The sequence below is a fragment of the Suillus discolor genome (genome assembly GCF_016758755.1).
Source record: "Suillus discolor strain FC423 chromosome Unknown F5147scaffold_15, whole genome shotgun sequence".
Classification (NCBI taxonomy): domain Eukaryota; kingdom Fungi; phylum Basidiomycota; class Agaricomycetes; order Boletales; family Suillaceae; genus Suillus; species Suillus discolor.
The window spans coordinates 296,921-315,812 of NW_024541262.1; the positions used below are offsets into that span (position 1 = coordinate 296,921).

At 48.0% G+C, this 18,892-nt stretch overlaps 4 protein-coding genes across 4 annotated transcripts; 3 read left to right on the forward strand and 1 right to left on the reverse strand.

The window, feature by feature from the left end:
- Positions 1–1,466: 1,466 nt before the first annotated feature.
- On the forward strand, positions 1,467–2,633 carry F5147DRAFT_792167 (uncharacterized protein; the record flags this gene model as incomplete). Its single annotated transcript, XM_041443090.1, has 7 exons — positions 1,467–1,541; positions 1,622–1,690; positions 1,742–1,825; positions 1,880–1,963; positions 2,017–2,250; positions 2,297–2,347; positions 2,406–2,633. 7 exons carry the CDS (start codon positions 1,470–1,472, stop codon positions 2,631–2,633), a joined length of 822 nt encoding a protein of 273 aa, XP_041295234.1.
- A 2,792-nt stretch (positions 2,634–5,425) lies between these two features.
- Positions 5,426–5,965, forward strand: F5147DRAFT_80535 (uncharacterized protein; the record flags this gene model as incomplete). Its single annotated transcript, XM_041443350.1, has 2 exons — positions 5,426–5,820; positions 5,877–5,965. Coding segments are annotated over 2 exons (405 nt in total), but the record flags the coding sequence as incomplete, so codon positions are not given.
- Positions 5,966–7,406: 1,441 nt separating this feature from the next.
- F5147DRAFT_684586 (uncharacterized protein) lies at positions 7,407–7,856 on the forward strand. Its single transcript, XM_041436615.1, has 2 exons — positions 7,407–7,463; positions 7,523–7,856. Exons 1-2 carry the CDS (start codon positions 7,431–7,433, stop codon positions 7,787–7,789), a joined length of 300 nt encoding a protein of 99 aa, XP_041295236.1. The 5' UTR covers positions 7,407–7,430; the 3' UTR covers positions 7,790–7,856.
- A 5,531-nt stretch (positions 7,857–13,387) lies between these two features.
- Positions 13,388–17,072, reverse strand: F5147DRAFT_744582 (uncharacterized protein; the record flags this gene model as incomplete). Its single annotated transcript, XM_041439682.1, has 11 exons — positions 13,388–14,043; positions 14,099–14,200; positions 14,387–14,819; positions 14,890–14,986; positions 15,056–15,231; positions 15,286–15,418; positions 15,485–15,713; positions 15,774–15,975; positions 16,007–16,069; positions 16,097–16,557; positions 16,859–17,072. 11 exons carry the CDS (start codon positions 17,070–17,072, stop codon positions 13,388–13,390), a joined length of 2,766 nt encoding a protein of 921 aa, XP_041295237.1.
- Positions 17,073–18,892: the final 1,820 nt, after the last annotated feature.

Genomic DNA, 18,892 nt, shown 5'->3' on the forward strand with positions numbered 1-18,892 from the left:
TTTTCAATGATGATAATCAAGCTTCCGGTATAATCGTGTGTCAACTGTGGTGATCACACGGGTCTAAATAGAGCCCCACGCGCACTCGGGCAAAACCAATAATAAGGAGTGTTGTGCATGCATTCCAGAAGATATGGTAACGGGGTCAGCGTTCAAACAACACTGCAACCAGTACCAACGGCTGCCGATAATTATGGACGGATCCTGCCAGGGGGGAGAACAGCTGTCAAGACGGATGTACGTACGTACTACGCACCATACCTCCAATGGACAGCAATACTAATCCCACTTGCTGCCGCATAATTGTGATTGATGTTTTTAGCCAAATGTATTGCGCACCAGCGTCCGGCGCAAAATTTCTTCACGCGCCGAAACTAATCAACTGTGAATAAAACGACGCTCCCACTGCTGTAAGAGGGCACAGTCACCATTTCGATTACAAAGGTTTCAAGCTCACCTCCACAATCAAATCAGAGTTGGCACACTAGCAATCGACTCTCGAGTTGCATTACCTTGCTGGAGCTCCCATCATCGAAACTACGTCAGTGCAGAACACTCGGAGCCATAAGGTCGTGCGGATATGCAAAGTCTGGTCAGAGGGTCCTCAGTGCTGTTCATTGGTGTTCAAGATATGATTACCCAACGCTGCCGACGACTTGAATATCAGATTTCTGGCCGGTCTAGGTACAAGTCTATGCGACCTAAGCAAAGATATTAATCCCGACTGGCGGTTGTGCACTGCCGTGACTGTGAGTTTGATCTCTGGCGTTTTCGAACTCTGTCATACTCAGCTATTGCTTGAAGTCTGCACAAACTTGTACACACTGCACAGACCGGCCATCGAATTGTTTGTTTAGGGTATGCTGTATTAGACTGCTGGGACAGATGGGTCGGACGTTCCACTGGTCAAAATATTCTGGAACGCTTGGTTCTAACTTCTTGGCTTCACGTGAGCGCTAAAAAGTAGACTTGAATGCTTACTAAGCAGAGTCATGCTCGAAAGTTTCCGAGTCTGTGTAACAACTTGAACTATAACTGCCGTCGTTGGTGATCATCGGTCGTGACGGTACCTATGACAAGAGACTCTAATAATTGATGACAGTGAGTAGTACTACTTACCTGCCCTGAAAAGTTCTGAATGTGGAACAAGGATCTTGATCGCTTGTATATGTATTTACCTTGTGTAGCACGCTCGTGAATCAATCGTGCACTATCATTGTTCATATGCATTTCGATCAGCATCCATCGTTTCTGTGATAGGTTTGGCTAGATCTATGGCATTGCCCCTCCAAAGCTTTATGCTTCCTTATTCCTTCGGCGATGAGCCTAATCATGATTAGCGCTTCAAGAATTTAGTCAACGTGTTGTCCATGCTTTGGTCAAGGGTATTCGGCTCATGCTAGAGGTCTCTCCTTTCTCCCACCTACTTCTTGCACCCTCACTTCGCTCGCAGTAATCAACTATTCGTGATGTGTGACTCGGGAGACCATAGACCAGATCCTCCTCCAGAAACCTGCGAAGCAACTGTTCATGAAAGCTCGGTATGTAGTCTCAAAGGCTTACGCACTGTGGATTAGCGCTCATGAAATTCATCGCTACTTCTGACACTTTCTTCGTCCAGAGCCAACCCCGTAGTCAAGTCAAGCAGGCTGTGCGGAAATTTGCGAAAGGCGTCACCAAGAAACTTTCTGTAAGTAGACTACTGGGTTTCCTGATTCTGAATATGACTGACATCGTGCAGAAACGTTTCAAGTGTTCCCGTAACCGTACCCCTGCGATTCAGAATGTCGAACTTCAGGCTGCTTCGTCGAATCAGAATGTCAGGGTAGGTGTTCGAAATCATAATCCAGTTCAAGTTTTTTTATCAGAGGCGGCCTAGGACACGTCACATCCACATCCCACCACAGCTGAAAGTCCTAGTGGCTGCGTCAACCAAGGCACATCCGGAGAACCTGCTTCGAAGGTACTCGAATCACATTCTATGGTTTTTGTCTCTAAATTTTGTTGGTCGCGCAGGTTCTCGACATCCCCTCTGGCGTAGAGGAAGGCATTGGTTCCAAATCAGTTGATGCCGAACTTCAGGGTGCCCACGAGGCTTCAGAACACATGAAAACACTCAGAGGACCTGCGCAGTCTGTGACCTCCGCCGCCAACAATGCCCCAGCAGGTCTCACTGCTGCAGATGATTTCCAGACCAATTACCTCCAACCCCTGAAAATTTTTGACACTGTCATTGAGAAGATCGCAAATGTATGGACTGCCCTCCTTAGTTGGTAGCGAACTAATCAGGCTATAGGTACATCCATACGCAAAGATGGCGTTGGGCATACTTTCTGCTGCAGCTAAAGTACGTTTTATGTTTCCCGGAGATCTGTCTCCTGCTCAGAAGTTATGGTTCCTTGCAGATTGTTCTTGCTCAAGCGGAACGCGATGAATCGGTGCATCGCCTTCTCCAGAAATTAGATGAAGTTTATGGCTTCATTACCCAAGATGACAATCTTTCCAAGGTTGAATCGATGCATGATGTCATCGGAAAGATCGCTCAGCAGACTCTCGAGTGTGCCCGTTTCATCAGGGATTACTTGGAGACGAAGAGCTTCTGTGAGTCGTCGGACTATTGCATTCGCACATGAATCTTATGCTTACTATAATAATAGGGAAAAGAGTTGGTAAAAACATCGTTGCGGAAACGGATGATATCATCGCACGGTACAACAACGCCTTGGATAAACTTATGCAACAATTTCGGGATCAAGCTCATCGCGACGTCGCTATATTTGTCCAGTTTGCGGGTGAGGAATCTACTCATACCCTTAAAGGTGAAACACTCGATCTCAGCGGCATGACTTATGCTGCGGGCGCGGGACTAGATACTGCGAAACAATGTCTGTCAGGAACTCGCATGGAGATTCTGTCCCAAATCACCGAGTGGATCAACAGCAGCGGAGATTCTGTTCCGCGCGTAATGTGGCTATCCGGCCCTGCAGGCAAGGGCAAATCAGCCATCGCGCACACGATTGCCAACTGGTTCGAAGAAACGGGAGGCCTTGGTTCATGTTTTTGTTTCGATCGGCATAGAGAAGCAGACTGTTGTCATGAAAAGATTTTCTCCACCATCGCGCGCGATCTTGCTGATCGTGATCCGGGAATGAAACGAGCGTTAGCGGACGTAGTCAAGAATGCAAACTCACTCAAGAATACGACGGACATTATCCAGCAGTGGCGCAAGCTTCTCATGGAACCGCTAAAGAAGTTCTCTGCGTCAAGTGTGGGGCCCGTCTTGATTGTGATCGAAGCACTAGATGAGAGTGGTGGAGTGGAGACACGGCGCAACCTCCTCCGCATACTTGCCGGTAGACTTCAGGAGAAAGGACTTCCCGAAATCACCGAACTCCCTTCCAACTTTCGTATTCTCGTCACCTCTCGCCCACTTTATAACATCGAAAAGGAGTTTGAAGGTGCTTGTCATATTCTACCCTTGTCCATGGACAAGATTCCAGCAGAAGTAGCTGGGTCCGACATCCATGCTTTTGTATCTGACAAGCTAAAAGGTCTGCCTTGTTTTGGGCGCCAAGAGTTTGCAGACCTCGCTGCGAAAGCTGATGGACTTTTTGAGTGGGCACGTCTTGCATGCGAATATATTACGGAAGACCTTCCTGGCTTATCCCCAACGGACTGTTTCAATGCTGTCGTGAATCGCAATCCTGGCGAGCGGAAAAACTTGTTGTATGATATGTATCGACTCATCTTAACAGAAATCATGCCAAAGGATAAGTACACAACGGCCCATTACGAGCAAGCAGTAGCGAGGTTTCGTTCCGTGATGGGCCAAATACTTGCCACAGCCGAACCCGTCCCTTTAGCTTTACTGAATGCTATGCGGCAGCATTTCCCGGAGGACCACGACCGTTACGAAGTAGATGTAGTGGTAAAGCGCATGGGATCCCTCCTCAGCGGCACTACCGACTCACATACCCCCATCCGGCCCCTTCATGCGACCTTTCAAGAATTCCTCACGGACAAATCATCCAGCGAAGACTTCTTCGTCGAGAAACCGAAAGTGCAACACGACCTTGCATTCGCGTCACTACGAGTGATGATGGCCCGGAAAGATGGCCTTCGCTTCAACATCTGTGATTTGAGGTCGTCGTATCTCCCTAATTCCCAAGACACAGAGCTACCTCAACGAGTCAAAACATCCATTCCCCCACATCTCTCCTATTCCTGTCGATATTGGGCCACGCATGTTCAAACAGCAGCCTTTGATGATGAGCTCGCAAAGGAAATAAAATCACTCTTCGACGAGCGACTGATGTTCTGGATTGAAGCACTCGGACTTCTCAAGGCACTCAGCGGTGCCGTTACTGTGCTTCCACTCGTTGCCGAGTGGCTGAGGGTGAGCACATACCTACGAGGCAGCGTCGGACGAACAGCTCATGAATAAATACAGGGCCATTCTGGATACGAAGAACTGCGATCCAGCACGATGGATGTACAAAGATTCATTCAAGTGTTTGGCGGCATGATTTTGCATAGCACGCCACATCTGTATGTATCAGCGCTCCCATTCTCGCCCGTCAACTCCATCATGGCTACCAAATTTACGAGAAGATTTCTGAATAACCTTCGTCTGGTATCTGGCCGTGATTTGAACTGGACAGTTGTTCAGGCCTTAATCAATGGGCACACTCGAGAAGTTTGATCAGTCTCGTTCTCGCCGGATGGTACTCGCATCGCGTCTGGTTCGGAAGATAACACTGTGCGGTTGTGGGATGCAGCGACGGGACAGCCATTGGGTGAGCCCTTGGAGGGGCACACTCGAGGAGTTTGGTCAGTTTCGTTCTCGCCGGATGGTACTCGCATTGCGTCTGGTTCGGGAGATAACACTGTGCGGCTGTGGGATGCAGCGACGGGACAGCCATTGGGTGAGCCCTTGGAGGGGCACACTTGAGGAGTTGCGTCAGTCTCGTTCTCGCCGGATGGTACTCGCATCGCGTCTGGTTTGGAAGATAACACTGTGCGGCTGTGGGATGCAGCGACGGGACAGCCATTGGGTGAGCCCTTGGAGGGGCACACTCGAGAAGTTTGGTCAGTCTCGTTCTCGCCGGATGGTACTCGCATCGCGTCTGGTTCGGAAGATAACACTGTGCGGCTGTGGGATGCAGCGACGGGACAGCCATTGGGTGAGCCCTTGGATGGGCACACTCGAGGAGTTTGGTCAGTCTCGTTCTCGCCGGATGGTACTCGCATCGCGTCTGGTTCGTACGATAGCACTGTGCGGCTGTGGGATGCAGCGACGGGACAGCCATTGGGTGAGCCCTTGGAGGGGCACACTCGAGAAGTTTGGTCAGTCTCGTTCTCGCCGGATGGTACTCGCATCGCGTCTGGTTCGTACGATAGCACTGTGCGGCTGTGGAGTGTACTAAAAGTGCAGCCATCTCCCGGGTCAAGAGAGCCAGATTCCTCTGCATCTCCGCTGCGTCAAAGCATCGCACCTTCCGCCCAAGAAAGCCGTATCATGCCAACCAACACTTGTAACAATCGCCTTGTTTCCTTCTCGTCCAGCCAGGAACATGCTCTGCCCAACTCCGCTGACTTGCTTGAACCTACCTCTCATCATGATTCTAATTCAACCCCTTTCTTGCTGCGGGCTGATGGATGGGTGATGGGACCCAAGCATCGGCTCCTTTTCTGGGTACCTCCCGCTTCCCGACATGCATTTTATACTCCTTGGACTTCATTGGTGATACCCAGAGGACATCCTGAGCTTGATTTGAGCCGCATGGTACATGGGATGCACTGGTCGAGTTGCCGAGATGCGTGAGTTCTTAGTCCTTACCATCCGTCTTCTCAGTCGCTAACATCAATTCTACTAGCTCCACGTGACGATAATTCTATTGTTATGATACTGAGTGTACCATTTGATTTTTTGTCAATTTTATACCTAGCACCGAGCCTAAGTCCAACTGAACGATGTGCTGGAAAGCAGATTGACCGAAATTCCAGATGACGTTCTTAATTCGCACCGAAAGCTAATTTTATCAGGCATGTTTGCGCCCTTCAGAAATTCATGCAGGTGTCGAGAGGCGATGTTCCTGTTCTGAGATGTCATCACATGGCAGCCGCAATCTTTCAATCGTAGTGTCTGTGATCAAGTGGCTGTGACCTCGCAGGTACAGAGACACAAGGACGCGCTGATCGACGTCTGAAATTTGACGGGACCATTTGCAGTGAAGGGACTTGGGCGTACTGCACGCTGGCATCATGGCATACAGAAGACGCCTCTCCCATGGCTTCTTTACACAGTCTTTCAGGCTGGCAAGACGACTCGCGTTAGTGGGTTCCCGTTGGCTTGAACTTCGTTCTGATTATTCCTACGGGCCAGCTTTCACAGGCGAGTCTGCAAGGAGGTTAGAAACCAATCAACTCCCTGGAACATGTGATAGAGTTTCCGTCGTTCACGCTGGTACCTGTGCCTACATCTTTGACGAAGTCGAGACTGCACGGTTCATGTCAGAGAGTTCAGCTCGGAGGTCACAAGTTAACAAGATCCATGTTCATTTATGTATGTCTATGGACGGACGTGTAAAACTTTTCCGATCTCCTATGGAGAGCATACAAAATTTACCATTATCATTCTTGGTATGAGAAGACGGCAGGTACTTCTCATTGGTCACGGCGCTACTTGCTACTGGAGGTCCGAGGATAGGACTCGATATTCGATATCACCTTCTCGGACTATTCAAGAACGCAAGGGGAATTGTACCAGAAGCTGCTATCGGGTATCATAGTAGGATTGAGGACAGCGTGTTGTCGAGTCATCACTGATTTGATCCAAACACTAGATCTTTAGAGAAGAATCGATGAATGTCGTGAAATCTACGGAGAGGGAGAAGAGGATCAACAGTAGGAATAAGAGCACACAGGAAGCTGAACAATACGTCCAACGAGGCTCCTTGTCATTGTTGGACGATATATAATTGTTGGCCACGGCGAAGGGTATTGAAACGAAGGCCTAGGCGCCGGTAACATTCATTGTCATCTTTTTTCAAGCAGGTAAAGCAGATAACACCAATATTATCTGGTGCGTGTCGTATGCAGGTCCAGGCTCGGCAGTGAGTGAGTTGGTCAAAAATATGAGAGATAATTTGATATGAGCCTGGCTGCCTCACATAGTCAAATTCAAAAACGTCCAATGTGTAATTATGTAATACAGACCCATTAGATAAGAGACAGTTAACGGTTCTGTTCAAGAAATTTTGATCGCTCGCGGAATTGTGCTACCGTACTACGGTACACTGGTGGATGTGAAATGTGCAACCAAGAAAGACCGAGAAACGAACGAGAGGTGCCTGGTTAAGATTTAAGATATAGTTGCCGAAAATTGTGTGAGCACTGCCACCGGGCGCTGTTTCCTTCAGACGATCAAGATGGGGCGGAACGCAAAGCTGCACAAACGCATCGTGAGTAGTCGACAATCAATTTTTATTCTCGTCTTCTAGAAATAATAAAGTCTTCTTAGAAAAAGAAGACAACTGCATCATCTGCGTCACACCCTTCACCCGGATCTCTCAGCGCTGCTAATACACCGAATGCACCTGTAGTATCATCGCACGTACAAGCCGCAAGGAAACGCGCAGATCTCAAGTCAAAGTCAAAGTCAAAGTCAAAACCGCCATCAAGCAAGCTCACGGGAGAACGTGTTCTCGGGGATGCGGACTATGTGACATTACTTATGGGCGGACGCAAGAAAGCTGCAAAGGAGGCTTTAAAGTTACCAAAAGACTGATCAGCAGTGTGTTTGCAACTATTCCATCCCGGAGTGCACAGTTCTCAACCATTTTATAGAGACCTACCTATCCGAGGCTTTTAAATCTACTATTGATTAAGCCTGGTGGAAATACCCAGTCATACGTGTTGGGATCTCCGAACTGTATCGTTTGCATAGCAGCTCTCTGTGCCTTCATGGGGTACATCGGGAGATGAGCAGGTCCCATTGGGTCACTGTAACGTTTATGGCCCATCGCGGGCGTCTCACCCAAGTGGATCTAGATGTCGTGGTGATAACCACCATTTCGTCCATTTGTATATATGAACTTCGATGCACCACACGCTCTGCTACTCTTCTTGCGGCCTTCTTGCTGAGTGTATTGTCCAACATCTTGATGGTCGCTGGCGAGTTTTTGTATTGTCAAACCGTCTACTACACATCTTTTCGTGTTGGCATGCCTCCTGGAGGTAATCCGGACATCCAGTGTGTAACATACTGCCTTCGCTTTCTCGCTTCTAGACCGGGAGATCAGCTGTTTTTCTTTTTTTTGCGCTGATACTTCATTTAGTCTCCATAGCAGTACATGCTCCACAAATTAATTCCTCCTACCACCACTTGTCGTCACGGCAATCTTCTCCCAGAACAAACCACATAGATCCGAAATCATTCATTCATCCTGCCCTCGCACTGCGAGCATGTCTGGTTGATTCGGAGCAACGCCGGCTTCTGTTGATTGACCGCCACCATCCTAATCACCGTCGAGGACAACAACCACAGGTACTATGGCTGATCTATGGAAGGCGCATGCTCTAGTGCTATGCCATCCACTGTGGTCTGACAGGTATCTGTGTAGCTGCTTTCTCCTAGACAGAGAAACGAGGAATAGAGAAGAGGATGAGGAGAGGAGCGTGTTCGTGAGAGACCACCTGATGAAGATGTCGAGATAAGTTTCAGACTTGTAGAAACCCGAGATAACCACCAGTTGTACACACGAGAAGCGTCGATCTTGGCGGAGAGTAACGGCCTAAATGTATGGTGATGACCGCAACGCTGAATATTTGGGGCATTGAGCGCCGGAAGAAATGAGCAGAAATAAGCGTCTGCCCTCGAGATGCATCATGCATCTAAAGACATACAAACTTACGGGGTGGCGCTTAACAGATCATTGATAGTGAAGTCGCGTAGAACACAGACAGTTTGTTTCATGATTGTGATGCCGTTATCTGATCCGGTTGAGATGCTTGAGGTCGTTGTAGCAGAAACTCCCGTCTGATCTAAAGTAAAAGAACACAAGAACACGAGCGGTCGAACTGTCCTTCGCTCACAATAGTTAGCATTGCAAAGTCCGATACACTACAAGAGTCCCATGATGAGGAAACAAGTATCAGAGTAAGTGAAAACATGAAAGAAACTCTACGAGTCATGTGAGGGAGATGCACAGTAAAGAACAAGCACAAGACGAGCTCACAATGCGACGGGTGGTGACTGCTCGGATGCTCCACCACGAGGTGTGGTGGCCGTCGAGGTGGCGCTAGGCTGAGATTGCAACGACGAGGCTTGTCTGTAAGCCTGCTTTGCCATTGTTGCTGCGTTCGCTGGCCGTAGTGTAACAAACATTAACTGGAACAAAATCATTAAACCACGACGACAGTGAAGGAGCACACACCTCTCTGTAGTGTACTGTGGCAAGCCCGACAGGGCGAGGATTGCGAGTAAAGATGGTCCGTCTTCGGGATTTCGGTTGCTCTATCCATCGGTATTGGAGTGGGAGCGGCGGAAGGTATTGTGGATATCTATGAATGAGCGAACTCAAGCTTTGGACCAGTCTATACTCCTCCCGTAGAGTGTACTCAGACCAGTTCTGATATATCATCATATATAACGGGAGATCAGTATAGCATGCTGAAACTGACTGGGCAGCATGCGTGAATTGCAGGAAATGCGGTTGGGGTGTGCACGTGCAATTGGGGGAGGAAACAATTCAGTCCGAGGCGGAATACTGTGAATACTTACCATGGGGTACCCAAGGATTAGATGCGGACAGGATGACTAGTGCACGAGATGTGCAGCACCAGGATTTGCAGCCAGGACATGTATCTAGCAACTGCTTGAGATTGAAATCGAGGCTTCACGGTATAGCATTGAAAGCAACCTGAAATTGAGGAAGTCGTAAAAATCAAATACATACATTCTCGGCGTGAACAAAGAGATAATACAAATTAGAAATGAACCAGAAGATGCAATAACTGTCCATATACTGCAGTGTCGATGCACGGCAGAAAAAAGAACGAACGAGTCCGTGATGGAAGGGGTCATAGCTACACGCCTGCTACGTCTGGCGCGGCAGTCTGAGTACTATCAAGAGCAACAAGTATCACGGACTCCGAGGGGGCAGTAGGCTGAGTCTGTGATGGCGACGCCTGGGGTTGGACTTGGTCTTGCTGCTGCTGCGTTGATTGTGCATTTTCATTAGCGTGCTGAGGTGATGCGCAACAAAAAAGAAGAAGCGCGAGACGAGCCAATAATCGAACGGGTAATGAATGCTTATATTTTGGTGGTGTAGTAGGATTAGTGCTTGGAGCAGGCTGTGACGTGGACGACCTCAGGGCTTGTGGTTGGGTTTCCTGCTGCTTTTTTTCTGGCGGCGGCGGTGGAGCAGTAAATATAACCTGGACAGAAATTCTTAAACCGCGATGATAGGAAATGCATGCGAAGAAATACATACCTCTCTGTCCTTTACTGCAGCCACTTCGACGATACGAGGACCACGAGACAATATGGACCGCCTTGGGCGTTGCTGGAGTTCAGTTGATCTATTGGTGTTGGAGTGAGAGCGGCGGAAAGGCGACGAAAGGTGACCGAAGAGCACACTCGCACTCCCAAAAGAGGGTGCGACAGGGCGAGGACGGCGGGAAGAGGAATGGTGATAGTTACGGTACGTTCCAGAGGACTGAGATCAAGAGGTCAGAACATGAACCAATGAAAGACGCTGATGACACACATTAGTAGCGCCATGTGTCACATCATTGTAAAAGTCTGGTGAAAGTTCATCGTCCATGGCCTGTGTGGCACGTACATCCATTAATGGCTCTTGAGCTGCCACCTGTAAGGGGGATATAAGCAAAATTCTCACTGAATAACCATGAGCTTTACATCAGATAAAGGTGGGAGGAGGTCTTCAAGGCTAGCTTCTTTGAGGATGACTTGAATGTCCCATGTATACGCGTTTGTGTTTTCGCAACCAGTGACTAGCAGCGTGCCATCAGTTGAAAGGGTTACACAATCTACTTCATCTTCGTGCTGGAGGGGTAGACCGATTGGGAGGTTGGTGTCGAGATTCCACAGACGTGCTGTCTTATCATCGGATGCACTTGCAAAGAAACGATCATTGACGGACAAGGAAATGGAGTAGACCCAGTATTGGTGACCGTCAAGGACTGCGGTCACCTGCCAGGTGGCTGTGTCGAATATCCTAATCGAGCCATATGAGCCGGAGATAAGTCTTTTCCCGTCCAATGTCCATGCCAAGCTCAAAACTTGATAATCGTGTTTGAGCGTGTTAAGCAGGTCGCCTGTCTTGGCATCCCAGATTTTGACTGCATCCTCGTCGAGTCCGCCCGTTGCAATCTTCGTTGCATGGGGCGAGTATATCACCGCATTCACCCACTGGTGCCCAGTTTTGATTATCAGGATAGTTTCGCCGCTCTCGACATCCCAGACTCTTGCTGTCCCGTCCCAGGACCCGCTCAGCACTCGTTTACCATCTCCACTCCAGCACAATGCATACACAAGATCGGTGTGTCCTGACCATTTGGCAATAACCTTCCTCGTCTCGACGTTCCATAACCTTACTTTCTTGTCATAGCATCCACTGGCAATTGTCTTGCCATCTGGAGACAATGCCATGGACCGCACTTTCGCCTTATCCTCCTCATCTCGCCAGTCCTCTCCTATCTGTGTGCCGTTCTCTAGGTCCCATAGTCGGAGTGAGCGGTCCCCGGAACATGTGATGACCTGTCGTTTCGCATGCAGATGTACAACACCGTTCACCCAATCGGTATGACCTTGCAACGTCTGACGTGGCGTGATCGCGGGCACCTCACTGGTGGAGGAAGACATGGTTGGTTGGCGCTCGGTATGTTGATTGGGGACTATATATGCGAGAGAGGCAGTGTATTGGAATCAGGTCAGGTTATCTGGCAATAGCAGTAATTGCTGGTGAGTTTAGAAACCTGTCTTTTTCACCTTAATTCAGAGCACATAAGCCATTGCTAATAAAACAGCCCACTTACTACGGAATCCACTTACCCAGAACTCTAATTTCGGGACTGTCTATGGAGGAGGTGCTGCGTCGTTATTTGTGAAACTAGAATATGCAAGAGATCTCTGTGAATCTAGAGTATCACTCACGAGAAGCACGGTCTAGACGAACCTAGCGCTCAATCACCAGCGATCAGAGGGCGTCTGGTTGGGAGTTGAGGAAGTTGGGCACCTGTTCATTTAAGCATATTTTAAGGTGTATCGATACCATGTGTCATCCTCGTGTTCGCTTCACAGCTTATTGCTGTGTAGATCAAGCGCTCGTCTGCAACCGGTGCTAGGTCCATTTTCCTATACGTAAGGGCTACATCGATGGTTGTGGCACACGTTCGACAATTGGTGCTGCACTCTCACTCTGCACGTCTCGTCCGGTCTGTTTTTTTCAACTCAATGCAATCAACTCTTCCAGCACGTTTTTAGTATATGGATTAGCACCTATATCCAGGTGAACTCATTTGTTTTCTAAAGAGGTCCCTGTGCACATTGATCAGTTGACAGGACGTATCATGGGTGTTACCACCATCCTCCCCTTTCAAATACAAATTTCCATCAGAAGTCTACATTTTACTCAAATTCTCGAATGTCGTATCGCACGACCTGAGTATCGATACAGTGTTTGAGGGATGTCAACACGATCCATCGAATTCACCATCGTGTCATCTAGAACTTATCTTGCGGAAATGGTTTTCTTTAGACAGGAGCCTCAAGTTCAGATATTTCGTTCGCGAAGGCCATTTCATAGGTACGTATCAATTCTCCAATCCTTGCCCAGACAAGATGTTGACATGCCATGCAGGAATTCCTGCGACTTCATGAACGAGCCTCAAACACAAAACAAAATCGTAGACGCTTCAGCGTTTTTGGAAGGACAACATCAAGTCAGAATGACTATATATCATATTGTCTTTGTTGTAATTCCTGTATTCATCTCACATATGAAGACATTCTGATTTCATCACCAAAACTGCCCAAATGTCACAAGAGGTAACACTAGGTACATCAGGAAAATCATAAAAATTCTTAGCCAACTTATCTTACTTATGTTTACTTGAAACAATACTAAGTGCACCAAGTCATGTAAGAAGATCATTTCTACTTAATTTCTACTTAGAGAATTCTTCACAAAGGAAATACAAGAAAGAAATCTGCGAATCAAGTGTTATTCAGAATTTTAAGTAGGCAGGTGATAATAAGTGAAATTTGAGATCTACTAAGTAGTAGACTCACTCAGAGTATCATTACTAAGCGGAAAACATAAGTTGATTTCAGCTAAACAATAATAAGTACTACGATAAGTCAAAATGCGATCTTATATGCATGATGATCAATGAAATTGTTGACATAATAAGTGCAAAAAGCGTCGAGTGTCTGCGAGTAAGTGAGATTGGTTGGCACAAAGTCGCCCCCAAATACTGGTATAAGGTGGGCCACACGAAATATACTATCAAGGTGGATGACAGACACACAGCGTGCTCCATCTTCAAGAAGCTCCGGCTCTACAACCCACATTCCCGTAATTTCATCTGGGGAGTCAGCCACACATTTGAACCACTGTACAAGTGCACAAGGGTACGTGATACCATCATGCTTCAAAGAAAAAAATAGTCTCACTCGAGCAATGTCAAGGCCATGCATGCCATCGGCAGACGAATCAGTGCTAACAAAGACACAATCATAGCGCCCAGGGCCATTTCTCCACGTATCTACAGCGCGAATACGCTCGTAGCGCATACCGCCAATCCCCGATAAATCACTAGGAGCAAAGAAGGTGGCCACGGCTGAAGTGTACAGTGTGATCTTTTCGTAGATCTCAGGAAGTGCAGACCGGGAGGAGTCAGAGCTAGATGAGTCAGAGTCAGCACGGCATTGGTCACGCAGAAAATGCTGAATCAAAGTTGTGAAGTTGGGTTGACCTATCTGATCTGCAATGAGCTCTGGGTAGATCCGTCTGGCTGTAGTAAGGTGTATGGTGAGCGGAAGCATGCAAGTATACACAAAACTACTTACCAGCTGTCTTTGCCAGGTCAACATGGGCAAGGACCGTTGGCCCATCAACAGCATCAGCATCAGGCTCAGCATTGGTGTTACCCTCACCCTCGTCTGCACTACCTTCGCCATCATTAGTTGCATGATGGTAGCGTCCAAAAGGCTCATCCTGGTCTGGGACATCTCATTCGATGTGTGCTTCCAATGGAGCGTTTAGTATCCCTGTGAATTGTAAAGGTGGTGATTAGTGTTGGCGAGCCCAGCATCATGAAAATCACATACCAAGTTTGTTGAGGATGTATGACAAACACGTCCCTCGTAGCATCCCGCGGTCAACAAAATCAACGCGTGAAGTGGCTAGCTTGTCGAGACGCTGATTGGTAAGTAACATTTGACTGAGAGCCTCGAAACGACTCGACCGGCGCCATGGCTCCTTGACGGCTTTAATGTGTTTGGACTCTGTTATAGATGAACAAAGCCCATTTGGTGCGCCGAACGCTCGAATGAGCTTATGGTAATGGATGAGTGAATGTTGTCGAGGGAGATTAAATCCTCTGGGTCGAACACCGGATGTTTGGAATATCTCGCGGTACCTGTGGAAATGCTTCAAGGCATCGTCCATTGCATCGAGGCTGTTAGAGCTGATGATGTTGCAGCGAGCGATGTAGATGAAGTCGAGTAACGCTCGCAAAGCCTGTACCATCTCTTTGGGTACATGACCTTCGATAGCAGGTATATAGACCTGGGCAGTAAATGCGCATTAAAAATATTAGTACTGTTGCTATGTAAAATATAAGAATATCGGTACAGACCTTCATGAGAGCTTTTGAGTCGTCACCAGTCCACTGTTTGAATCCTCTACCCTCTGGAAATCGTCGAAGGCCTGCAAACGCTGGAGCTAGAGCGATGCTAGTTGTGTGACACATACTACTATTCAGCAGCAGCAGCAGCTTGAAGTGAATTTGAAGATAAACTTACCGACGGTCAATGTCGTCCAGTATCTTGTTCACGTTGGCTTCTGTATATTGAGCTTCGATGTAGTCGTGCACCCAACTAACTAGGTGGTCCTTGAACACTCCCTTGATGAGCTGGTGTAAGATATCTGGGGAGAGAAGCTCGTGTATGTTGGCGCATGGAAAGTAATTAGTGAATGGCTGTATCAATAGTGTAAGTTCAAAAGAGACGAGTAGATGAAGTATTGTACACACCACAATGTCTCCAACAAGGCCGTATTCATCCCACAGAACACCTAGTTCGAATTCCTCAACCAAAACTTCAGTGTGATTGCGGGAACGTCGGCCATATGTGCCTTCATCGAGACCGTCTGCTGGTGCGGTGCATCTGCCGGTGTAAGAGCACCATAGTCCTACTTAGCATAGGGACACGAAGAATAAGACAAAAACGTACTTTGGACACCAATTTTGTACAATACATGCAAGCAGTGCTTGCTTGGGATAGTCAGCTATGTATGGTCCAAGACCATACACAGCTCGTCGAAAGTGGCCATCAGGGCAACGGACAACCTCCGGTTTGGTCATGCCAGGTTTGAGGGTTTCAAGCATTTTTGCAAGTGACAAGTGTAGAAGCTGGCAGCGGAACTTTCGGAAGTGTGCGTCCTTGGTGTCTTCATTATCAGCTAAGTAAATCAGTACCACATTAGTAACAGCAGCGCACACAATTAGTAGAGAGTACGTACCTTTTGGAATGGCTAAGAAGCCAAGTAGTACGACACCATTGCGGTGTGCACGCTGCACATTGTTGCGGATGTTGCCAATGGACATATAGACCGGCCAATATTGGTTATGGCCAGTGGCGACAGAGACTGTTGTCTTGTCACTTCCAAGGATAATAGGGACGAACATCGATCCTATTGTATCCGGATCTTGCGCAATTAAGTCCTGCAGTGAATGATAGAAGTGAGACAACAACGCGAAGGAGTAAGTGAGCAATGCTTATGGCCTGTTTCCAACACCAGTCGCCGGACATAAAGTCCTGAAATTGATGCGCTCCATCACTAACGCTATACTCCTGTAGCGGTGCATAGTCGAATTCGTCCTTGAAATCCGGGTTTGATATGATGTTGTGAACCAGGAGCCGAGGGTCTCGGAACCATATGTCATACTCAGACTTCATCCATGATGGAATGTCATCTGGGTCATCAGGTAAAATTCCGTTGTACTGCGAGCTGAAGCTTTGCCAGGGAACATCACCGAGAGGAGTTGAATCGATGGTGTCGTACATGTCGGTGTGGTTTGTGAATGGCGGGGTATCACCGTGAGCTGCTAATGAAGCTGCCCACAGATTGAATACAAAATCAATATCGCCTGCAGACATTTGGTTGCGACAGTACAGGAAATCAGCAACTTCAAACTCGACACGATCGTTGTATGGCGTCCAGTCGTCAGATCCACGATCTGATGGGCGTGGAGGTGGTGGAGCATCTGGGGGTATGGGATTCCCTTGACCATCGCAGATTCTCCCTTTGTAGAGGAGAATTGAGCATAAATTGTATGAGCATCAAGAGAAGTCACGTACCATTAATGATGGGATGATATGACCTAGTTACCTGAGGTCGACTCCAAGCTTGGCTGTCAGAACTAGCACTACTACCAGGAGGCTGATCTACATCCAAGCCACCTGTAGAGTCTGCCGGTGGCTCAGCAGAATGCCGATCCTCAAAGGTATCGTGTGGTGCATCATACTCAAAATCATGATGGCTGCCATGACCATCCTCAATGACATCCTCCAAGTCAGGTGGATTGAACACCATATCAAAATCACGACCGCCACTAGCCTGAGTGCGACTGTCAGAAGCTCCCTCTGATCTGCTCCAGCTGCGCGAATGATATGTTGAGTCAAATAAGGGACGTTCAGGGCCAGACTGAGACGCTGATGATGAATTGTGCTTGCAACTAGCAGGTGGGGGAGAACTACTGGAACTGGAGGATGAATGGTGTGGCAGTCGGAAAGTCTGTGATTCATGCCGTGATCGCATGTGGGAAGTGCGCCCGGACCTATTATGGAAATGGCGGGTGCAGCCTACTGCTAAGCATGGTAGCGTAGGCTGACGATGGCTAAGGGTGTGCATTTTGCGAATATGGAGGTTGGTACTGGATGGTATAGTGTGATGGTGTAGAACTGGCGGGGTAATGAGAGCCTACAAGTCTGAGCTTCAGAGGTGCATGCGGCATGATATTTATATGCAAACTTACCTTAGCATAAGAGCCTGTGAAGGCGCCACTTGAAGCGCGAGGTGTATGCGTTGTTGGGAGCAGTGAGAACCTTCCAAAAGTAACATGAGGCAATGGTATAACAAACATGCATACTACGTACCAACAACGAGGCAGCCATTAAGTTGGACAGCATGAATGATCACCAGGAGATCCAGATCGGGAAAAGGGCAGGGTAGTGGGCTCTTCTAGAGAAAGTGTTTGACATGCGGACTGCAGGCTAGCAAAAGTGGCAAGATTGACACGCACAAGTTCAATTGCAGAGTTCCATTCAACATCTGGGCGAAGTGATAATGATGCGAGTGGGGGATGAAGACGAAGCTGAAACGATGCGAGTGAGAGATGAAGACGAAGCTGAAACGATGCGAGTGAGAGATGAAGACGAAGCTGAAACGATGCGAGTGAGAGATGAAGACGAAGCTGAAATGATGCGAGTGGGGATGAAGACGAAGCTGAAATGATGTGAGTGAGGGATGCAAGTCAGGGATGAAGACGAAACTGAAACGATGCGAGTGGGGGATGAGTTGACGAGTGGCTACTAAAGACTGACCAAGGGTGCGGGATGATAGCCCATTCTGGAATGGGGCACACTCTGAGCATTGCGGAATGGAGAGGGATGGGCAGGTAGTATGGGACCATGTACAGCAGCCATAGTGAGCGGAATGGAGAGGGATGGGCAGGTAGTATGGGACCATGTACAGCAGCCATAGTGAGCAGAACGGGCTGGAGGGATGAAGACGAAGCTGAAACAATGTGAGTAGGGGATGAAGACGAAGCTGAAACGATGCGAGTGGGGGATGAAGACGAAGCTGAAACAATGCGAAGACTGCCGTATCAATCACAGAGTTCCATTCAACATCTGGGTGAACATTGAGAAGACTGCTGTATCTGGCATAATAAACTCATATTAGCATTCTCTGAACCACTGAATAGACACGAGCACATACCGAGGAACACGCTTGCCTGCAGGCTAGAAAATGTGGCGAGATTGTCACGCACAAGTTCAATCGCAGAGTTCCATTCGACATCTGGGCAAACATCGAGAAGACTGCCATATCTGGCATAATAAAATCAGATTAGCGTTCTCCAAGTCACTGAATAGACATGAGCACATACCGAGGAAAATGTGGTGAGATTGTCACGCACAAGTTCAATTGCAGAGTTCCATTCGACATCTGGGCGAACATCGAGAAGACTGCCGTATCTGGTATAATAGACTCAGATTAGCGTTCTCCGAACCACTGAATAGACACGAGCACATACCGAAGAACACGCTTGCCTGCAGGCTAGAAAATGTGGCGAGATTGTCACACACAAGTTCAATCGCAGAGTTCCATTCGACATCTGGGTGAGCATTGATTAGCTCTGTAGATAAAAAAAGATCGATATCAGTTGTATAGATATCATTGAACACATACCAGAGCGGGAGTCCAATGCCAGTGTGCCATGTTGGTGAGGCGTGGCAAAACCCTAAGTCCCGATTTGAACCACTTTAGTTAGTATTACGACTACCACCATCGTAAAGTTGACGAAATTTGCTCACCTTTCACGTCTTGCTCCTTCCACCACTCCGACTCACCAATGT

Excerpts from the sequence above, each read along its gene's own strand:
- F5147DRAFT_684586 (XM_041436615.1), top strand. The coding sequence starts at position 7,431 with ATGGGGCGGAACGCAAAGCTGCACAAACGCATC. Across the intron at positions 7,464-7,522 it reads CAAAGCTGCACAAACGCATC|AAAAAGAAGACAACTGCATC; the intron begins GTGAGTAGTCGA and ends AAGTCTTCTTAG.